Source organism: Cephus cinctus, unplaced genomic scaffold (assembly GCF_000341935.2).
Source record: "Cephus cinctus unplaced genomic scaffold, Ccin1 Ccin1_scaffold1588, whole genome shotgun sequence".
Classification (NCBI taxonomy): domain Eukaryota; kingdom Metazoa; phylum Arthropoda; class Insecta; order Hymenoptera; family Cephidae; genus Cephus; species Cephus cinctus.
In genome coordinates this window covers 45482-62848 of record NW_014333893.1, presented here as the reverse complement: position 1 = coordinate 62848, position 17367 = coordinate 45482, and the positions used below count along the sequence as shown (strand labels likewise).

The 17367-nt window shown below is 36.1% G+C and overlaps 5 protein-coding genes across 17 annotated transcripts in view; 2 read left to right on the top strand and 3 right to left on the bottom strand.

Moving 5' to 3' along the window:
* The first annotated feature begins 16 nt into the window (after positions 1–16).
* On the top strand, positions 17–8699 carry LOC107273416. Of its 5 annotated transcripts, XM_025090736.1 has the most exons (15): positions 17–698; positions 794–1131; positions 1383–1445; positions 1673–1965; positions 2045–2317; positions 2378–2667; positions 2741–2988; positions 3061–3409; positions 3484–3645; positions 3719–3982; positions 4042–4164; positions 4965–5180; positions 5523–5683; positions 5847–6137; positions 8550–8699. In XM_025090736.1, exons 2-15 carry the CDS (start codon positions 821–823, stop codon positions 8569–8571), a joined length of 3066 nt encoding a protein of 1021 aa, XP_024946504.1. In that variant the 5' UTR covers positions 17–698; positions 794–820; the 3' UTR covers positions 8572–8699. The 5 variants fall into 5 exon arrangements, with proteins under 5 accessions (XP_024946504.1, XP_024946503.1, XP_024946505.1 ...); XM_025090735.1 differs by lacking the exon at positions 8550–8699 and having other exon boundaries at positions 5847–6207; XM_025090737.1 differs by lacking the exon at positions 8550–8699 and having other exon boundaries at positions 5574–5683; positions 5847–6191.
* On the bottom strand, positions 6219–9938 carry LOC107273397. Of its 7 annotated transcripts, none has more exons than XM_025090745.1 (8): positions 9806–9938; positions 9354–9554; positions 8884–9278; positions 8708–8788; positions 8266–8483; positions 8032–8207; positions 7438–7676; positions 6219–7376 (listed from the first exon to the last, which is right to left on the bottom strand). In XM_025090745.1, exons 2-8 carry the CDS (start codon positions 9508–9510, stop codon positions 6219–6221), a joined length of 2424 nt encoding a protein of 807 aa, XP_024946513.1. In that variant the 5' UTR covers positions 9511–9554; positions 9806–9938. The 7 variants fall into 7 exon arrangements, with proteins under 7 accessions (XP_024946513.1, XP_024946514.1, XP_024946511.1 ...); XM_025090746.1 differs by having other exon boundaries at positions 9349–9531; positions 9599–9922; XM_025090743.1 differs by having other exon boundaries at positions 9354–9531; positions 9599–9922.
* A 101-nt stretch (positions 9939–10039) lies between these two features.
* Positions 10040–17367, bottom strand: part of LOC107273420 (odorant receptor 4) — a 22142-nt gene continuing 14814 nt past the window's right edge. The window contains exons 1-7 of one of the 3 annotated variants that reach the window (XM_015751592.2): positions 11898–12018; positions 11656–11836; positions 11111–11591; positions 10847–10946; positions 10667–10777; positions 10416–10571; positions 10040–10346 (exon numbers count right to left, since the gene is read on the bottom strand). In XM_015751592.2, the coding sequence (XP_015607078.1) occupies positions 10299–10346; positions 10416–10571; positions 10667–10777; positions 10847–10946; positions 11111–11591; positions 11656–11836; positions 11898–11948 (1128 nt within the window). In that variant the 5' untranslated portion in view covers positions 11949–12018 and the 3' untranslated portion in view covers positions 10040–10298. Of the gene's footprint in view, positions 10572–10666; positions 10778–10846; positions 10947–11110; positions 11592–11655; positions 11837–11897; positions 12019–17367 lie in introns of those variants that run through there. The other 2 variants (XM_015751591.2, XM_015751593.2) reach the window with 2 other exon arrangements.
* On the bottom strand, positions 12100–13524 carry LOC107273421 (phosphate carrier protein, mitochondrial). Its single transcript, XM_015751594.2, has 3 exons — positions 13295–13524; positions 12958–13236; positions 12100–12880 (listed from the first exon to the last, which is right to left on the bottom strand). The coding sequence occupies exons 1-3, from the start codon at positions 13517–13519 to the stop codon at positions 12362–12364; spliced, it is 1023 nt and encodes a 340-aa protein (XP_015607080.1). The 5' UTR covers positions 13520–13524; the 3' UTR covers positions 12100–12361.
* Positions 14001–17367, top strand: part of LOC107273417 — a 5472-nt gene continuing 2105 nt past the window's right edge. The window contains exons 1-4 of the mRNA XM_015751584.2: positions 14001–14432; positions 16186–16453; positions 16589–17041; positions 17126–17298. Of these exons, the coding sequence (XP_015607070.1) occupies positions 16417–16453; positions 16589–17041; positions 17126–17298 (663 nt within the window). The 5' untranslated portion in view covers positions 14001–14432; positions 16186–16416. The remainder of the gene's footprint in view (positions 14433–16185; positions 16454–16588; positions 17042–17125; positions 17299–17367) is intronic.

Genomic DNA, 17367 nt, shown 5'->3' with positions numbered 1-17367 from the left:
ATGTTGCCAATCAATACCAGGAGTTCCAAGTGAAAGTTTGTCCCCTTGATTTAAGTTCGTACGAGGCGATTTCAGCAAAACTACACAACCTGTTGTTCGTGTATATATATATGTATAATGAATTATTTAAAAAAGCAAGTGCTGCAATTCCATTCGAATCGCAAAGTACAACAAAAGTATTATAAAGATTGCTGAATAATTCTTGAAGTATAGATAATTTAGTTTCTTTATTAAGAAGATCTAGAAGTGATTCTAGAAATTGTTGGAATATCGTCACTCGGGTAAGTATAAATTGTAGATAAATATCTCATGAAATTCCAGTAGCCATAACGTGACTCCTTGACCTATTGAGTCTACGGGTCACGAAATCTAGTGTGCTACCCCCTCGATTTTGAATGGAAAATCAATTCCGCCCGATGCATGTAACTGTCACCGAATAATCTAAGAAGATGTGGAAATGGCGCAAGACATGAAAAAAAAGATGAAGGATAAGAGCCAGTAGATTCCTGGTATATAAGCAAATCGTTATTTATACAAGACGTGCAAAACGAGATTGCAAGAAGATATTTTCAAGACACGCGATGTCGCAGAGCTGCCTGACGCCTCTTCTTCTTCAGTCTTCCTTTGGCATTCAACGTCGCTGAACACGGAGCGTTAAAATTTAGCCACTTCATCCGTTCAGGATAATTGCATTTAGAGTAAGTTATTATTACCGAGTGTAACTGGATTCCTTTATGTTTTCTCTAAATACTGTACGACGATAAAGAATAAACGAAATGAATACTTTTTCAAGATTGCCGCTCTTTCTGGAACTTTAAAAATGTCTGCGATGATTTCACCAGAAGTGATCGCCAATGGAGTTGTCAGGAACGTTATGGAATTTGAAAATATGGAAACGCATATTTACCCTGTCAAGGCTACTCGTAAAGCCAGTCTTTTTACCATTTACGCCAAAGTATTTCGTGTTATGATATCTGCTCTGATACAGCCTGTACATGACCCCGAGGAGGAGGAATTTAACAAAGAACTTGACGAACTTATTCTTCCGAGTAACGACGAATGGCGGCATCAGGTTTATTATCGGCTTGTTGATCTGCAACGAGAGATAGATGCCGAAGCTAGCGACAGAGAGTAAGATTCATGTAGTATATAAATTAGAAATTAGATCCATGAATAACAACGTGTCATTGATTCAAATTCATTGAGCTGAAGTTAGTCGCCGAACGAATCGAGCGGCAATTTTCTTTTGACCAAAAGAATAATATTCAAAAGTTACGAAACCCTTAAACTATGAGTTTTATAATTGTGTGATACTGACTATGGATAAATTAAAATAATGACCAGTAACGCTTTATACTAGAGAAATTAATCAAATTTTCCAGCAGCGACCAATTGACACATTACACTAATAGCGATGTTCAACTAGTAGGTTATCATATGATGAGGTAAGACATTTGGCAAATTTATTTTTAAAATTATGAACGTTTTAACGTCGCTGTTTATTGGTTCAATATCAATAGCAATAAAACTATTATACATTGTAATCGATAGAGAAATAATTCTATTTCTATATTCATCCTAAGAAGAAACACAGTTCATATGGATTCATAAAATTTGTCAGGAACAGATGTAGATTGTTGTATTGATTTTATTACTGATCTAATAATCCCAGGATGAAAGCAAATTCTGAAAAAGAAGCTAAGGATCCAAAGGAATGGGAATGGGAACCAGGTGGATCATTGTATCCATTAATACCAAAAGGAGGTAGAATTGGAAATTCAGCGTCATCCTTAGCAGCCATTATGGACGTATCCGGTTCAATGACTGAAGCTTGTATAGAACCAGGTTGGCGAGTAGAGGATTTGCTATTAGCTGCAAAAGTCCTGCAGAAGGAGGAGTCACCAATTTATTCGGACGAAGCCGAAATGCGACGTGTATTTGGTCTGGTTTACGATGTTTTGAGATGTAGGTTATAATTGTGCAATCTTCGTTATCCATAACCGTTCCTAACCTTGCTAATTACAAGATCTATTATCTCACACAGATAAAAAGATCCTAAACCACGCACTGGATGATGTAGCTTTCTGGTATTACCATCCGAAATTCAAATCTCGTGAGAGAATTGTTTGGCTGCTTCTGTACGATATGCAGGGACGTAAATTTGCAAGGCGCGGTGACATTGCAGAAGTTGAAGCACGTGAAAAAGCTTTCGAGGCTGCCAACCTTAAGGAGATCGAAGATACCTTGTTGAATGCCAAGATACGACTTGCTGCTAGTGTTTCCAGATTGCGAATAGAAGGATCCGCTTTGACGCTAGGTAAACAAAAAAATTCCCTTAACTTTTTCTATTACTCATACTTTGAATTATTCATCTTAGGAGAGCTTCTTCCGTTACATCTTCGAAACGCTGAGGGTGTCGTTTGGGGCGAAGAGGGTGCTCTCGCTTCCGGTTGGATAAACAGTATGAAGATTTCCAGTAAAAAAGAATTTATTCACGAGATGTCCAAGATAGGACTGCGACTTTGTGTAGACTGTACAACGGCTGATCTAGAGGAAGACAGTTACGCCTTTGATCCACTATGTCCCAAAGTGGTGAATCTTCATGACAAGGCGCGTGAAAAATTGGCTAAATTCGATCTCGTCCGTAATCATTGTTTTATATTTCTGGTAAATTAATTTCCCTTACTTTGTTGCGTTATAAAGACAAAAAGAATGTAGACACTTTATTGATTTTTGCTAGGAAAGATCACTGTGCTTGGGTGCTGCCGCTCTAGCGCAGGCAGTCAGAATAGGAAAGCTTTGTGGTCCAGTTGTGCTAACACATTCCATAGCACCACGTCACGCAGGATACTTGGCAAGTTTATTGGCAGACATCGATGATGCTGGAAGACTCCTGGTTTTTGGCACAGGAGAATTACGCTGTCAGTATGAGTTATATCTTCGAGACATTGGCGTGACTCTTCAACAATGTCGAGTATTTTCGGAAAAGTATGTACAAAATTTTCTTTGATACTTTTCACAAAATCTATTTAGAACTTAGAAGGGATTTTGAGTTTTTAGATACGTCAATCCTCCACCTTGTGCCGAACTGGAAAGAGCTACGATTATTTTAGCGACACCACCCTGCAGCTACACCGGGATAAGGGATGCTGTTGATCTAGCTGTAGCAAGAGGGGGCGATACTACCCTTCTGGAAACATTGACTAATATGGATAACGAATCTAAACAGCCGCAGGTTCTTCTTAGTGAACAATTGTCGACTTTAAAATACGCTTTGACTAGACCGAATGTTCAATTATTGATCTATGAGACGCATAGTATTCTGCCTGCAGAAACGACAGAGGTGGTGGAACAGGTTTTGAATTATGCGAATAAAATGGCAGCGGAAAAGTTTGCTCGTGAATATCGGGTTGGTCCTTTTTTTTTTGTGCAAGCTAAATATTCTGTCTGTTAATATACTTTCTTGGGCCTTTATATTGGTAGGTAAAGAAAAAGGCAGTGAGTAAAGAGGCAGCTGGAAAAATGTCGAAGCCCAGCAAATCTGTAAAACGTAGACAAACTCAGGAACAATCGAAATTGGATGATCGTAAATCAAATTACGAAGACGAGGAGGAACTCTCCATCGTACCATCCGTGGAGATAAAGGAATCTTAATAAATTCGCAATTATCAAATTTATCAATCATTATTTTTATACTAATCTTCTACCTGTTGTGCAGGTCCCTGACAGTGATCTATTTGAGCATGCCGATATTAACGAAATTTGTGGCAACAAGTCCTCAAATCTCGTAGACAAAGGATGTTACCTGGCACTGATAAGACGCAAGGAAATGATGCAATTCAATTCACTCTTTATGATTAAAGTAGCCGAAACAAAAGGTCTCTTTGGGGATCCAAATAAACAGCAACAACCAAAGGAAGAGCCTCTGTCACCTATTCGTCAAGCGTCTCAGACAAGTCGGAAAGATTTCAAACGCGCCAAGGTACGAATTTTCTTTAATTTCTTATCAATGCAAATATTCGTCTACGTATTTCAAAACAGTTTCAAGTCGACCGAATAGCAGCACCCACTCATTCATCCATGGTGCGAGCCGTAAAAGAAAAGCAATTGTGTCCTCGTCACAATCAACGCATAGCTCAGGGCGAGAAGAGAATTAACGCCCAGGTACGTGACGTTAAGCGTCAGGACGCCCGTCGATGGTGGGACGACGTGACTACGTGTTTGCTTGAATCCTCGCGTTCGAATTCCTGCAAATTTCGAGCAACCCGCACAGACCCATGGACACGTAAAATACTGTACTCGCCAGGAGTTCGTAAAATCACGTTCCCTGTGGAAAGCACTACCATTGCATAATGGCATCAAGGCAGTTACATTTAAACGAGTGAATCGTATGCCTCCCACGAACTCTTTATAATGGTAAACTATAAATGAGGTGTCAAGAAACGGAAGTGCAGGGTTCAACAGAAACACTGCAATATTTAACTCGATGAGTGTAGGGTCTACTTTACACAGTGTAAATAGGATGTACATAACTGCACTTAAATTCCACCAAGGATTCAAATAATTGCATAAGTGTCAGACCAGCCAATATGCTACGTGCTTGGTGCATGTTTGTCCCTGGTGAAATGGGACTTTCTTGCGTGCTAGTTAATGGCTCCGGAAATCACGATAATAGGGTAAATTCGTTCCAGCTGCTTCCGTAAGACATAAATTGTCTTTAACCGTCTACAATTCCTTTACCACTTGCCTGGGCTTCCTTACGTGGCTACAAGTTGTGAACTAATTCTCCACGTCAAGGGAATTCATGTTATCTTGAAATTTACAGGGGAAGTTTAGGGTGTTGTGAAGATGTATAAAATACTCGAAGAATTCTAATGTATTTTCTTTATTTTTATTTTTAACCAATAAAGAGGCTCGATTTTTGTCTCAATTCACTTATGTCCATATATCCATGCAATTTGTAGGCCGATAATTCTGAGGTAGATCTTAGCCCGCCATCTTTGTCAGCCCAGCAGCTCTTCAAAGATTCCTTTAAATTGTTGTCGGGGATCAGTCAAGACTTACAGGATGTTCCAGTGGGTCGTGGGGGTCGATTAAAGTCACAGCAGGCACAGGAAGAGAATATTCGTCGTTTGAGCACACCGACGCATTCCAGTATGAACAAAATGGTGAATCGTAAGGCGAGTAATGCAGAGAATTTTTTCGGTAGAAATATATCAAATTCACTAAATTCTGATTATATGTCACACTGTTCGTTTCGAATTTGTTATAAGAATTTTCCAAGAGCTTATAGAAGTCTTTGTCATTTTTTATGGTATCCCGAACGTGTGTGATTCCCTTTTCAAAATCCTATGAAACAATTGTGTAAGTACTTTGATATTTATTAGACACTTTTTTTTTCATTAACTTAAAAAAAATGTATTACCATTTTCTTTGTATAATTTTTTAAGATGTACCAAAAAAGGATGTTGGTTCTAATATTATTTAATTTCGTTAGCAATTATTGGCTGTGCACTGACTAGAATACCGAGATGCATTTTTCAAGGGTTGACATAAAGGACTCAACTTTTCAGACTGCATTGAAATTGAAGGAAAATGTCAGTGGGTTTTATGATGAGAAGCAGGACAGATCAATACAACCTTTATTGCCTAAAAGCATTCAAAACGCGACCGTTCAGAAAAGGTAAGTTTTATGTAGTCGTATAAAATAATTTATGAACGTCTTCTACCTGATGAATAATATAAATATTGTCATGCAAATAGAAAATTGTATCACGGAATCGCGTAGCCTAATTATAAATCAATGTATTGATATAAAACTCGATAAGTGTTATTAAAATTTTTAGAATGACGTCATCTGAGAAGACTGTTGATACAAATTCGAAAAATGAATCCAGCTACGATAAAAAAATAAAAAATAGTGAAGAAAAATTATTCACAAGTAGTGTAACAAGTGTTATAAGCAAATCGTCGATTATTCGTGCTACTCAAAGTATGGCTGTTGATAATATTCTCCATGAATTTGGAAAAGAGAATCTCTTGGAACTTCCATATTCTCATGTGGGAACAAGAAAGATATCGCGATTGCATCATCCAGGTGGACCGACAAGATTCAGCCGTATGTTATTGGGAAAAAGGTTAGAAAATGTTGCTGAGAAAGTCGAAGGATTTTTGTAACCGATTAACATAATTTGATCTTTTTAAAAAATATATTTTATTCAAAAAGTATACTCGAATAAAGCAGTGACAATTCTGTTTACGGTAAAGCCAAGAAGCAGAAAAAGAATATTCGGTAATGAGAACAGTCTTGTATATATATAATGTAAAAGTGCCTTTAACGTGGAAACGCACCAAACGACAAAGCGTGCAATACGAAAAATACATTTTTGTAAACGAATTATCATTAACAATACGGGTTTGACAATAGATAAGACAATCCAAACAATTAATAAATATATAGAAAATACAATATGAACTATAAATCTTATACTAGAATATACAGGTACTAAAAGAATCTTTATAGGAACGTAGATAGCTATTAAAACAGATCCAAAAAAATTTTTAATAGAAAACACTACTTTGTGCCAATAAATCCGTAAGGAGTGTCTGCTCCAAAATGTCTGTAAGTATAAAATAATTTTTTTAACCAAAGACCACACTGTTCTTACACAAGATAACGATCCAAAGATTGCACCGACGGACCCAAAGGACGTCCAAACATGAATTACGTAATTACGTGTAATATAAAAAGATGTGACAATTACGTAAGGAACTTGACTTACCCCGTAATGTAAAAATTTAAAAAAATGTATTATACCACTGTAAATGTTCCACGCGCAAGATTGTAATTTTTTGAAAACTTTGCACGAGCATGATGGTAGCTCCGCGTAGGAACGAATTAAGTGTGAAAAAATAAAAAGAAAAAGAACGATAAGACCAAAAAGAAGATCTCTTCTTGCCATATTATAATTTTCGTTAGATCTTCCGTTATTATTGTTATTATACCGTTGCGAAGGTAATTCCAAATATTTCCATAATTCGAGACGATCAAAATCCTTGGCCTTACAGCACAAATCAGGATCTGTTAGACTCTTCAAAATTCGATCGCTCTGGGCTTCTGTCGTATTACGTTTTAATTCGTCAGCCAATGCAAGAATTATACCATCTTTGGTACGGCATTTGTTATGCAACAGTTTTACAGTCTCTATAAGACCACTGGTTGTCTTTTTCAAAGGTGGTCGAAGGCTTGTACATGGACAAACGTTATCTTCTGTATAATTATTACTACTGCAGCCACAGTCTTTTAATAAATTTTTTAAAGTTTCATTGTGATTTTTTAAATTTTCTAGACCTTCAAGTAATTTTTCTTGTTTCACCTTAATTAATTAATTTTTTTTATATATAAGAATAGACATTTTTATCTGTTTCTTCCTTTACCTTTTGACGTCCTGGTGTTACGTTTATTGGTGCAGGAACTTCTGAATCGCTAGATGTAATTTTTTGCATTGCTTTCAATAAATCCTTTGTAGCATTCACAGTAGATCGACAGATCGAGCATTTCGATATGTTGTTAATAGTATCGTAATTACAATCGGGATCACTGCATGGAAGTTGAATATTCTGTGGTGCATTGCTGCACATCGCACAGTTTTCTTCCTTTTTCATCATTTCGATTCCTAAATATATACAAATTTTATTCTGTTAAGATAACTTGAAAAAATAAAGCTACTATTCATATTTTAGAATAAGGTAGTTGGTCCAGTCGTCGATATGGTAGTAATAGACACCCAATATTAAAGTCATATTTTCGTCTCTCTTGTATACATTGTAAATCCGTAAGGGTGTCCGCGACTGGCAGAATGTTGAAGACTAGTCGAATAACGCCAGTTACACTTTGAGGGGACTTGTATACGTTTCGTTTCACAAGAAGAAGATCCTCTTCAATGTGAAACTGATGTCACGATCCGACTATATAGCCCAACACCTTAATATACTAATTTAATTAACGATTATTTTATATATACAATTTACCTCTAGGATCTGTTTCGCATTGACATATTTCACACTTTTTATTACACGGCTGATCTGCATTACAGAGACAACAGTCCTTATTCCTATTTTGATTATCACTTCGAATAGCATTTTCCACGGTAGACGGTATCGTCGTGGTAGTTATTGTCGTTTGATCAGATTCGGAATCTTCACAGCTATTGTAATATTTAATAAGATAAATGTATGAGTATTTCATTATTCAACAAATCATACTCGCAAGATCCTCCTAACGTATTTTCACAACATCCACATTCGCATTCAGATTCGGATGATGTCTCGTAACAACCGCAGCGACATCTGTCGGCAGGAAGTGACACTTTTTCCTCCTTTAACGGAGCAAGTTTGTCTCCGTATTCTTCCGATTCCTCGTCACCCCCTCCTATCAAATCTCGTTCCCATTCCGAACAGCTGCATATTATGCAACTGTTGCACTGAAAATTTAATCACGTTTATTATTTTATTTTTTAATTTGCAATACGGTGTAAGCTCTGTCGTAGCCAGGACTTTGGATTTAAATGAGTGAAATTTCACGGACAACGACAGATGTATTCAATGGAATAGCGCTATATCCCCACTGCTCCCAGTCCGCGTGTATCAACGGGCAACGAGAGAAGCTGCAACGACAGAGTTTGCATTATATGAAATAATAAAATACTTTGACGGGTTCTCCGCAAGGACATGCACTGGACGAATTATTAGAGGCCTTGATTCCGCCGGATTCAATTGGAGAATCTACCTGTGATATTCAGAATATGAAATTACCAAAAAATAAATTGAATTGATAATGTAAGTAGACATTTTAAAAAAGTGAAACTAATCTACTATGACTACCTCTGTATCCTGCTTCGTTACTTTTAATTTCTTTGACAGGACTGCTGCCTCTTGGGTCAATTCCGCACGATTCTTCTGAAGACTCTTAAGATTGAGACACAATTTTCTACCGTAAGCTTCCAGCTGTGATATCTTTTCCTTCACGTCGCAAGATCTCTTACAGCAGTCATTTGGATCCTTACCAATCTTTTCAAAGTCTTTACCACTATCTAATGTTTGCTCAAAACTCTTATTTGCGTCCCACAGAGCTTTCATGTATCCTTCTTCTTTAAACTCCATCTCGAAAATTTGCTTTCTCAGTGTCTTTTCTTTTTTCGCTAATGTCTGCAGGACGCATTGTCCTTCCTCATTGTCGGTCATACAATTTTCCTTAGTGGACACTTTTTGCTTGTTGTCTTTTGCATTTAAAAAAGTGATTGTTTTATCATTCTATAATTATTACTATACTATACAAATATTATTTACAATACCGGAATCGTTTTCCGGGAGCATCGATTCCAATTGATTTAATCTCTCTCGAAGACAAGTTGCGTGACATTCCAATTCGGCAATTCGACGCTCTCCTCGATTTACGTACATACCACCACCACCGAAGCAACCAATTAATTCTTGTCCTTTCACACCCATTTTTCTTGCACGTTTCTCTTTCTTTGATTAAGAAAAAAACGATCCTTGTGAAAGCAAATTATAAAATTTTTATAGACAAATTAATTACCGAATTTAAAGTAAATTGTTACATTCGTTCTGCACGATGAATTTTATGTCAAAAATTTTGTCAACATTTTCGCTAATGGTATCCTACCTAAAATTCTTAAACATGAACATAGATACGATTCTCTTAATAGGTGTGAACATAGTACAAATTAGTGCCTAGCTTTGTTTTATAAAAAATGAAAAATTTTTTATAACATGCATAACTCACAATACTATTTACTTTCAAGTTCGCATCCATTGTCACAATGCAGGTCTCACGCTTAGAAAGAGGTTCATTAAAAATGTTCATAAAATGGAAATTAAGTTCAATGCTTTAATTACGCTAAATGATTAGAAAGAACAATGAACATTAATTTCATGAATTAATGGACCATAGACTACTCATGTAATTGTATGGTGTACTTGCTAATTATCTATACTTTGAACTCTGCGGTATCCGCAATTACTGTTTTGCTGTTTATTCAAATTTCACTCTGGGCGTACAGTCACTCACAATTATATTTAATTATTCAAGATGCGTTAGGTAACTAAACTCCTTGATCTTCACGTAGTGTTTTTTATATACTTGCACAAGATCCGCAAATTTACATGAAATATTTTTGATTTACTCACGTTTCTATATGGCGTGATATATTTATCATAAATGTATATCTACTTTTTTAGAATATTTTTTGGAATCTAATCAACTCACATATTTTACATTAAAATTTTCTCAATACTGATAAATATGCACCAGTCGTTTTTAGTACCTGAAGAAAATATTTTTTTATGTACCAAAATATTTCTGCTTTAAAATTAACGACCAAATAGTCTCTTACGTCTGTGAAATTTTCAAGTGACAATACGATGAATTTCCCTGCTGACAATTTTAACGATCTCGATGAACGAATCATTAAAATAAGTAAAGGTTTCGATTGTTTACATTCATGCTGATACCAGTTGCAACAGTAAGCCGAGTAACCAACTTGCAGACTCTGAAAAATTGTACAAAGAAATAAAAGTCAATATTGAGAAATAACTTGATTGGCACGTACATAAGTTGTGTATACATTTAACAAGTTGTTTTTACCTTTTCCGTTAATTTATCGCTGACGTAACAATAAAGAAAGAGATGAAAAGCAATTGATCCAATAAAGAACATAGAAATAACAGATTCAAGGCTCTCGTTTCTTTCCACGCTCTATATTATAAGTAATTAATAAATAATTATTAGCTTTGTACAAATTCCCAGTTATTATCACTTTCTAACCTTCATCAATGAATATCCTGCCAAACACATCACAATGGCTGATACCATGAAATGGCATAAAAAAACCAAATTAAATGAATTCTCCAACGTCTCTGCCATCCTATAAATAAAATATTTCTAATAAAAGGTAATATATATGGTCGGGTCACGGCATCAGTTTCACTTTGAAGGGACTTGTTTGCGTTTAATTTCGTAAGAAGATGGCCCCTCAAAGTGAAATTGATGTCACTGCCCAACAATAGGCTCCACAAACACTCGACTTACCATATAACAACTCTATGTCGCTGTACACAAGTTTCTATCGTTGATTTCATAACCTCCATGTTTCTTATATGCTCACTAACGAGCTCCAATTGTCCAATGACATGCATAATTAGAATAATAATAAATCCATCAACAGTAACGTTACATGCGGCAAGAATGGTACTTGAAAATATTTTTAAAGTATAAACAATTTCGTAATATGGGCTGCTTTGGTAATCGAACCAATAGTGCGATGGATAAGGAAAGGCGCGAGATTCCGATAAAGGAGTCAATGGGACTATTAATTGTAACGTGACGGTTGTGAAAGACAAGATGAAACAGATTAGAGCGTAATATCTGCCTTTGGTGGCATAAATTCGCATGATCTCTATTTCATACGTCAATTTGACATTATGCCAATCTCTTTCCAGGGCGGATAAACATTCTCCAAACTGACTTCCAGCAATAATGGCCAATAGATATTTCCCAATGAACATATGGGCTGGAACAATAAATAAAAATAAAACAAAACATATATAAGAATCTGTATACATAATATACCTTACCTACTACTGTATGTTTTATTTTTACAATAAAAGGCATCCAATCAAGTTTTTTAGTGATGTAATATGCATACTGCCCAGCAAACCATTCGGTTAATGCAAGCAAATAAATTGCAATGATCGTCAAACGAAGCTTGTTGGATGTTCGTGGCCAAAGTCCTAATGCTTGCATGCAAATGCGAGTCTGTCAAATTTAAAGAAGTTTTAAAAAATACTAATTTTTTCAAATCGAAATATGCACGTACTATACCCAAAGCGTAATTTATTTCCGTTGTTGGGTCCATCGTTACTTGCATGGTGCTCACTGTTGCTGATACATTTTAACGGTTCCGTTAAGTACATTTTCTTATTGTCTTGAATAATTATAAAGGAGAAACTTGAACGCTAAATTATGGGTACCGCCCATATAATTAGTTGTCGTACGGGAATTATTGATACTTGAAATAATTCAATAAATTTCCAATTTTTATTTCGTCATGTCTAATCTACTACTTAATAACATACACACCAACTGCCTGGATCCATTGTAGCTACATTGTATAAAAATAATATGAGTGGATTGATTCGATTGTACGTCGTTTCGTGAAGACGTCTATTTCCAATTGACGGTAAAGATAAATAAAGACGTGTTATAGAATTAAAAAAAAATAAAGTTTCTATATATTGTGGTATTCTAATTTTTGATTTACAAAAAGTTACGGTATCGATATTATTTTTTATCGCTAATCTTTGTCTTTGATCTTTCCAAAGGAGGTGGTCGGGGCATCCGGGTGAAAACCTTAAATGCGTCGTACAGGAACCATTGCAAGCCGGTAAGTGTACCAATCATAACAATACGTGGTCCCAATCCCATCCACATACCGGCCCAACCAATTTTCTTAGCTATTTGTATCGCAGTGGATCCCTTCTCTTGATTAAGTTTACTAACAACCGAATCTGCCGGATGACTGACTACGGCACAAAATACACCAGCGATATAACCAGCTGCAAAAGTGACAACCAATTGTTCAGCCTTTGTGCAATCGGCGCGTGGCTTTGGGACGACAAGTTTATAAAGAAGTTCAAGCGTCCTTTCGAAACAGGTAAACTTCATCATCGTATAAGGAATCTGTCTTAACCAAAGTGGGACTAGACCCTTGTAGAAGACTCCTGGACCACCCTCCTGCATCATGATCTTCATGGCGGTCGTGAGAGAGCTGGTAAAGCCGGTTGACGTTTGAATCCTAACCTATTTATTGTGACCATAGGTGAGTGGACTGGCTGGGTAAAAAAGGGTTGATTGAATATATTTAACAGGATCGTTACCTTGCATGCTTCGAATGGAGCCAAACCGATATCAGCGAAAAATTCAGCAGAAGCTGAACTCATTAGAAATATCCATGTGCGATAATCGTATGCGATTTCTTCGCCGACAAGTTTGGCATAGTAAACTTTAAACCATTCGTAAAGACCAAATTTTAAGAAACCTTGGATCGAGTAACCGTAAAGGGTCGGTAACCAACCCTTTGTCAAACCCAGGATCCCTTCCTCAGCTACGGTTATTTTGAATCCATGGGCTAGATTTTTATATTTGGCGGAATCGACCTGTGATCACGGTATATATTAAATATTTATAAATTAATAAATTATTCTTTGCACTAACCTGCAAACGACATTTTATCAAATCCAAAGGTGTTATTAATGTATGTGTAATGCCACAAGAAACAATTCCACCGACACCACATAGTAAAAAATATTTCCTCGAACCAAATTCACAACAATATTGTCCCGCTGGTGCACCGGCAGCTGAATCAGCTCTGACAATTAATTTTTCCTTTATAAAATCTTTTATCGACCACATTATTTTGATCACACATCTGACAAACATCCGTAGCTTTACCGTTTTGTTTTGTCTACCCAACTTCTCCGTAGTTCATGTCACAGGCCCTCAAAGTTGACGGGTAGACTTTTCGATTTTAATCCCTCCACTGGTGTCGTCTTTCTTCTTGCCATTAAGAATATATACTTACGGGGTGGGTCTGTCAGACGCCTCCACTGCAAGGTCAAGTACGAAGATAGGACACATACTTAATCCTCATGGAGTCTTATAGAGAACTCTCCCTTTCCTCCAGTTGATTCAAGTTTCATTTTTTCCTTTCTATCTCAGAAGCGTTTTCATGAATTTCCTCGTTGGCGTCTGAGATAAATTCACAAAATGTGGTATACGAGACATGAGAAATTCTCAACAGGAAAATCTCATCACTTGTCATTGCTTTGGAAAGTCACAAAAGCATATCATAACCCCGAACCTGCTGCACAGAAGCTACAAACTGTCTCAATTGAATTAAATGATTGAAGACGTGTTGGAAGTTAAAAACAGAAAAGGAGTCACAGCCATAGACGCGACTATGACTCAGAGAGACTCTCAGTGGCGACGAAGCTGTCGTTCACGACAGCTACACAACAACGGCAAGAGCTCTGCGGGAGTCGCCTTCTGTCTCGCGCACGTGCTACGTCGTACACTGAATTCTAACGAGCAGATCGTAGTTCGGCAGTTCACGTATACAACGAACGAAGCAGCGAGACAATCGGTATTGTCTTCTCCGGAGCACACAAATACTCTTCTTCAGTTTCGTCTTTAAGTTACAAAAGAAAATTCAGAGTGTTCAGTGCAAATGTGCAATCTTGTGTAAAAAAGGCAAACACTGCCGCTGTGGTAATTCTTTCGTGAGAATGAGTATTAGATGGATCCCCAAATTTGATATACGGTGAAAATAAGCGGCATGTGTACGAAAAAGCAGGTGAGCTTACCGGTATTTTCACGAGAAATAAGTAATGTCAAGTGTCGAGTTATAACGTAGTCTTTTACGGAAAAATGGCCATGGCTGGTTTTTCAAGGAATTTGTGCTTAGCGATTAGATGTATACAAAGCAATATCCTAAAATATTTTCAGGATTTTTCAAATTCCTAAAAGAAGTGATTACTGAATATTTTGCTCGGATATATGAAATTGAATAAGGAGTGGATCCAATCACGAATGGCGACTTCGTCAAAATGGCCACTTGGACGGGTCCTTATAGTTTTCTCATACGATTATTTTCCCAAGTCGTCGTTTTCTTGAAAAATTAGCTTACCGAACGTGTATGACGTTAATTACAGGAATATAATCTTTTTGGAAAATGATAAAGACTTGATGAGGACAAAAAATCAAGTCAGACCGTACAATCGTCGAGATATTTTTGAAATTAGTGTATAATTGAATATGACTGATGGACGCATATAAATTTATATTTTATATGGTTACTATTATTTGGACGTTACAAAATCGTTATTTTCTAACCTAATATGACATTGTTGTATGATTCATAGCTTCTGTCCATAATTCGACATCGCAGTGTAGATAATAAGACTAATTATACTGGAGTAATAGAATTCAATGTGTGGGATAAGGGGTCAGGCATCCACGCCTGTCTTAACTACTCAAGTACCACACTGAGCCCGTTTATTAAAGTTTATACAAAGAGACGATGTCTCGTAGCCCTTCCAGCTAGCGTAGTTCTACAATAGACAGGAAAAATGCTAATTAAAAAAAATTCAGAAATCGAATTAGGTAGTGTCGCATCATAATAATATTCCTATTTTAGGGAATACCCGGTATCGTTCGTTAGACACATATTTTTACGCAAGGTCTTATCTTCGAGGCAAGCGGAAGGACGAAAAGGATCCATAATATTTTTAAGGACGTCCTTATAAGTTTTTTCAATTTGAGAGTAACATTTAAACGTAAATGATTTGTAGAAGGAAGTACGTTGCATCGATTACCTTTCTTGAAGAAATAAATGTATTGTATTATATATACGTCTAATTGTAATTCAAAGTTTAAAAAATTGACATTGGTATATCTGTATATTTCATATTACGGATATCAAATTGATTAACTTTAGAAATCTACAATTAAAACGTAAGCAGGAGCTTTTTCCATATGCCACTGTATTAATATTACAAATTTTTAACTGATAATCATCAAAAGGTCCGTAATCCAACTTGAGATTTTTTTGACACGATGCTACATAGTGAGATTCTAGGGGAAAATGTTAATATTGAAAATTATCGTCTTGTATTCGTAATACTTAAAATCTTTGACAATACTATTTTATAGGTTAGAATGAGCAGAGTCCAATTCACATGTGTAATGATTGACAAAAACATTCAGGTTTTCATTTTCCAGTGACCGCGCGTAATCCGACAGACGCGATAGGTGTAAGTTTTTAATGACAAGAAAAAAGATACCACAACTGGAAGATTAATAATAAAAAATATTGTTTCTACCAATCTTAATAATTGTTTATAATACAACCGTAATATTTTACATATTCGTTGTTCATTTTTTGGCCAGCTAATGTGCAACATCTTGCCTGCTGTCAGTACTGATAACGTATTATCTGTCATTATACATCCTGTCAAGTCTCATTAAGTTATATTTGAACAGATTTGAAATATCAATGATTACGAATGTTACTAATGATACATTTATTAAAAATCTTTATGTTTTAGGTAACTAGTAACATTGTTGCGGCTTCACTGATAGATAATCGAATGATTCTCTAGCTGCAAAGTATCGATATCTGATCGTTATCGAAAATCGAAGTCCAATGGCTGTATACGAATATCGATGCAGTGCCATAGATAAACATTGATTATGACAGATAATAAACTATCCAAAAGAAACTTAGTGACGCATTGCGATCCGATAAGATAGAACGAAAAACATACGCAAGACTAAAGATGGTTCTTGAAGAGAACATTGTCAGCATTATACGAGGTAAGCAGAATCTTCGATCATCAAAACAATAACGTGAACAATGATTGTGAATGGTTCATTACGATATTCTATGTAATAATGATGTTCGTAAAAACGTTTTTTCAATTGTTAATTAATTCCTTTTATTCGTTTTAGAGCTCGTGCATTTTCTTGAATCTCTTGATAATGTTGAGTTACCGACCGCGATCAGTACCAGGCGAGAAAATCTTCTGTCGCGCTCGAAAATTGCTATTTATGCACTTTCGCTACAGGGATCTTTACCGACAGAGCAGTATCTGTCTATGAGTGTTGGGAAAGAGTTGTCATTTTTGGATAAGACTGGTGAGATAGAAGAATATGTGGATGCTGACAAACCTCAATCTGAAGTATCGAAAGATTATTATGAGAGTTTTGCGGAAGTACAGGAGGAACCGAAAACGCCAATTAAAAAGAATACGAGTAAAAATGCAGTAATAGATAATGTATTAAGTATATATAAGAACTTCTCGGCAGAACAGACCAAAGATGCAAGTTACAAGTGTGGACCGCTTGAAATTAGGGGGGGAAAAAAGTTTTTCTTTATTGAACAATACCGAAAATGTTGGGTCGGTATGTAAATTTATTTTAACGGTAATGTGACCGATACTTTTTTTTTATTAATATATATTTGCACTCTTTTGTTTTATCTATTAGGTCTGGTAGGAACGCATCTTATTATGTACAAAGATGTAAAGGATAGTCGTCCTTACGACGTTTTGTCTATTCGCGATTACAAATGTCGTCCAGCACACGAAACAATAACTAATGATCCGCGAAAAAGTGATAGAGCCTTCGAGATCTTTAATCCCGGTAACACGACGATGCTGGTATGATTATAAGACGTACTTTCTTTAAATTATTTATGTTAATTAATTATATATTTTATTGAGATTATG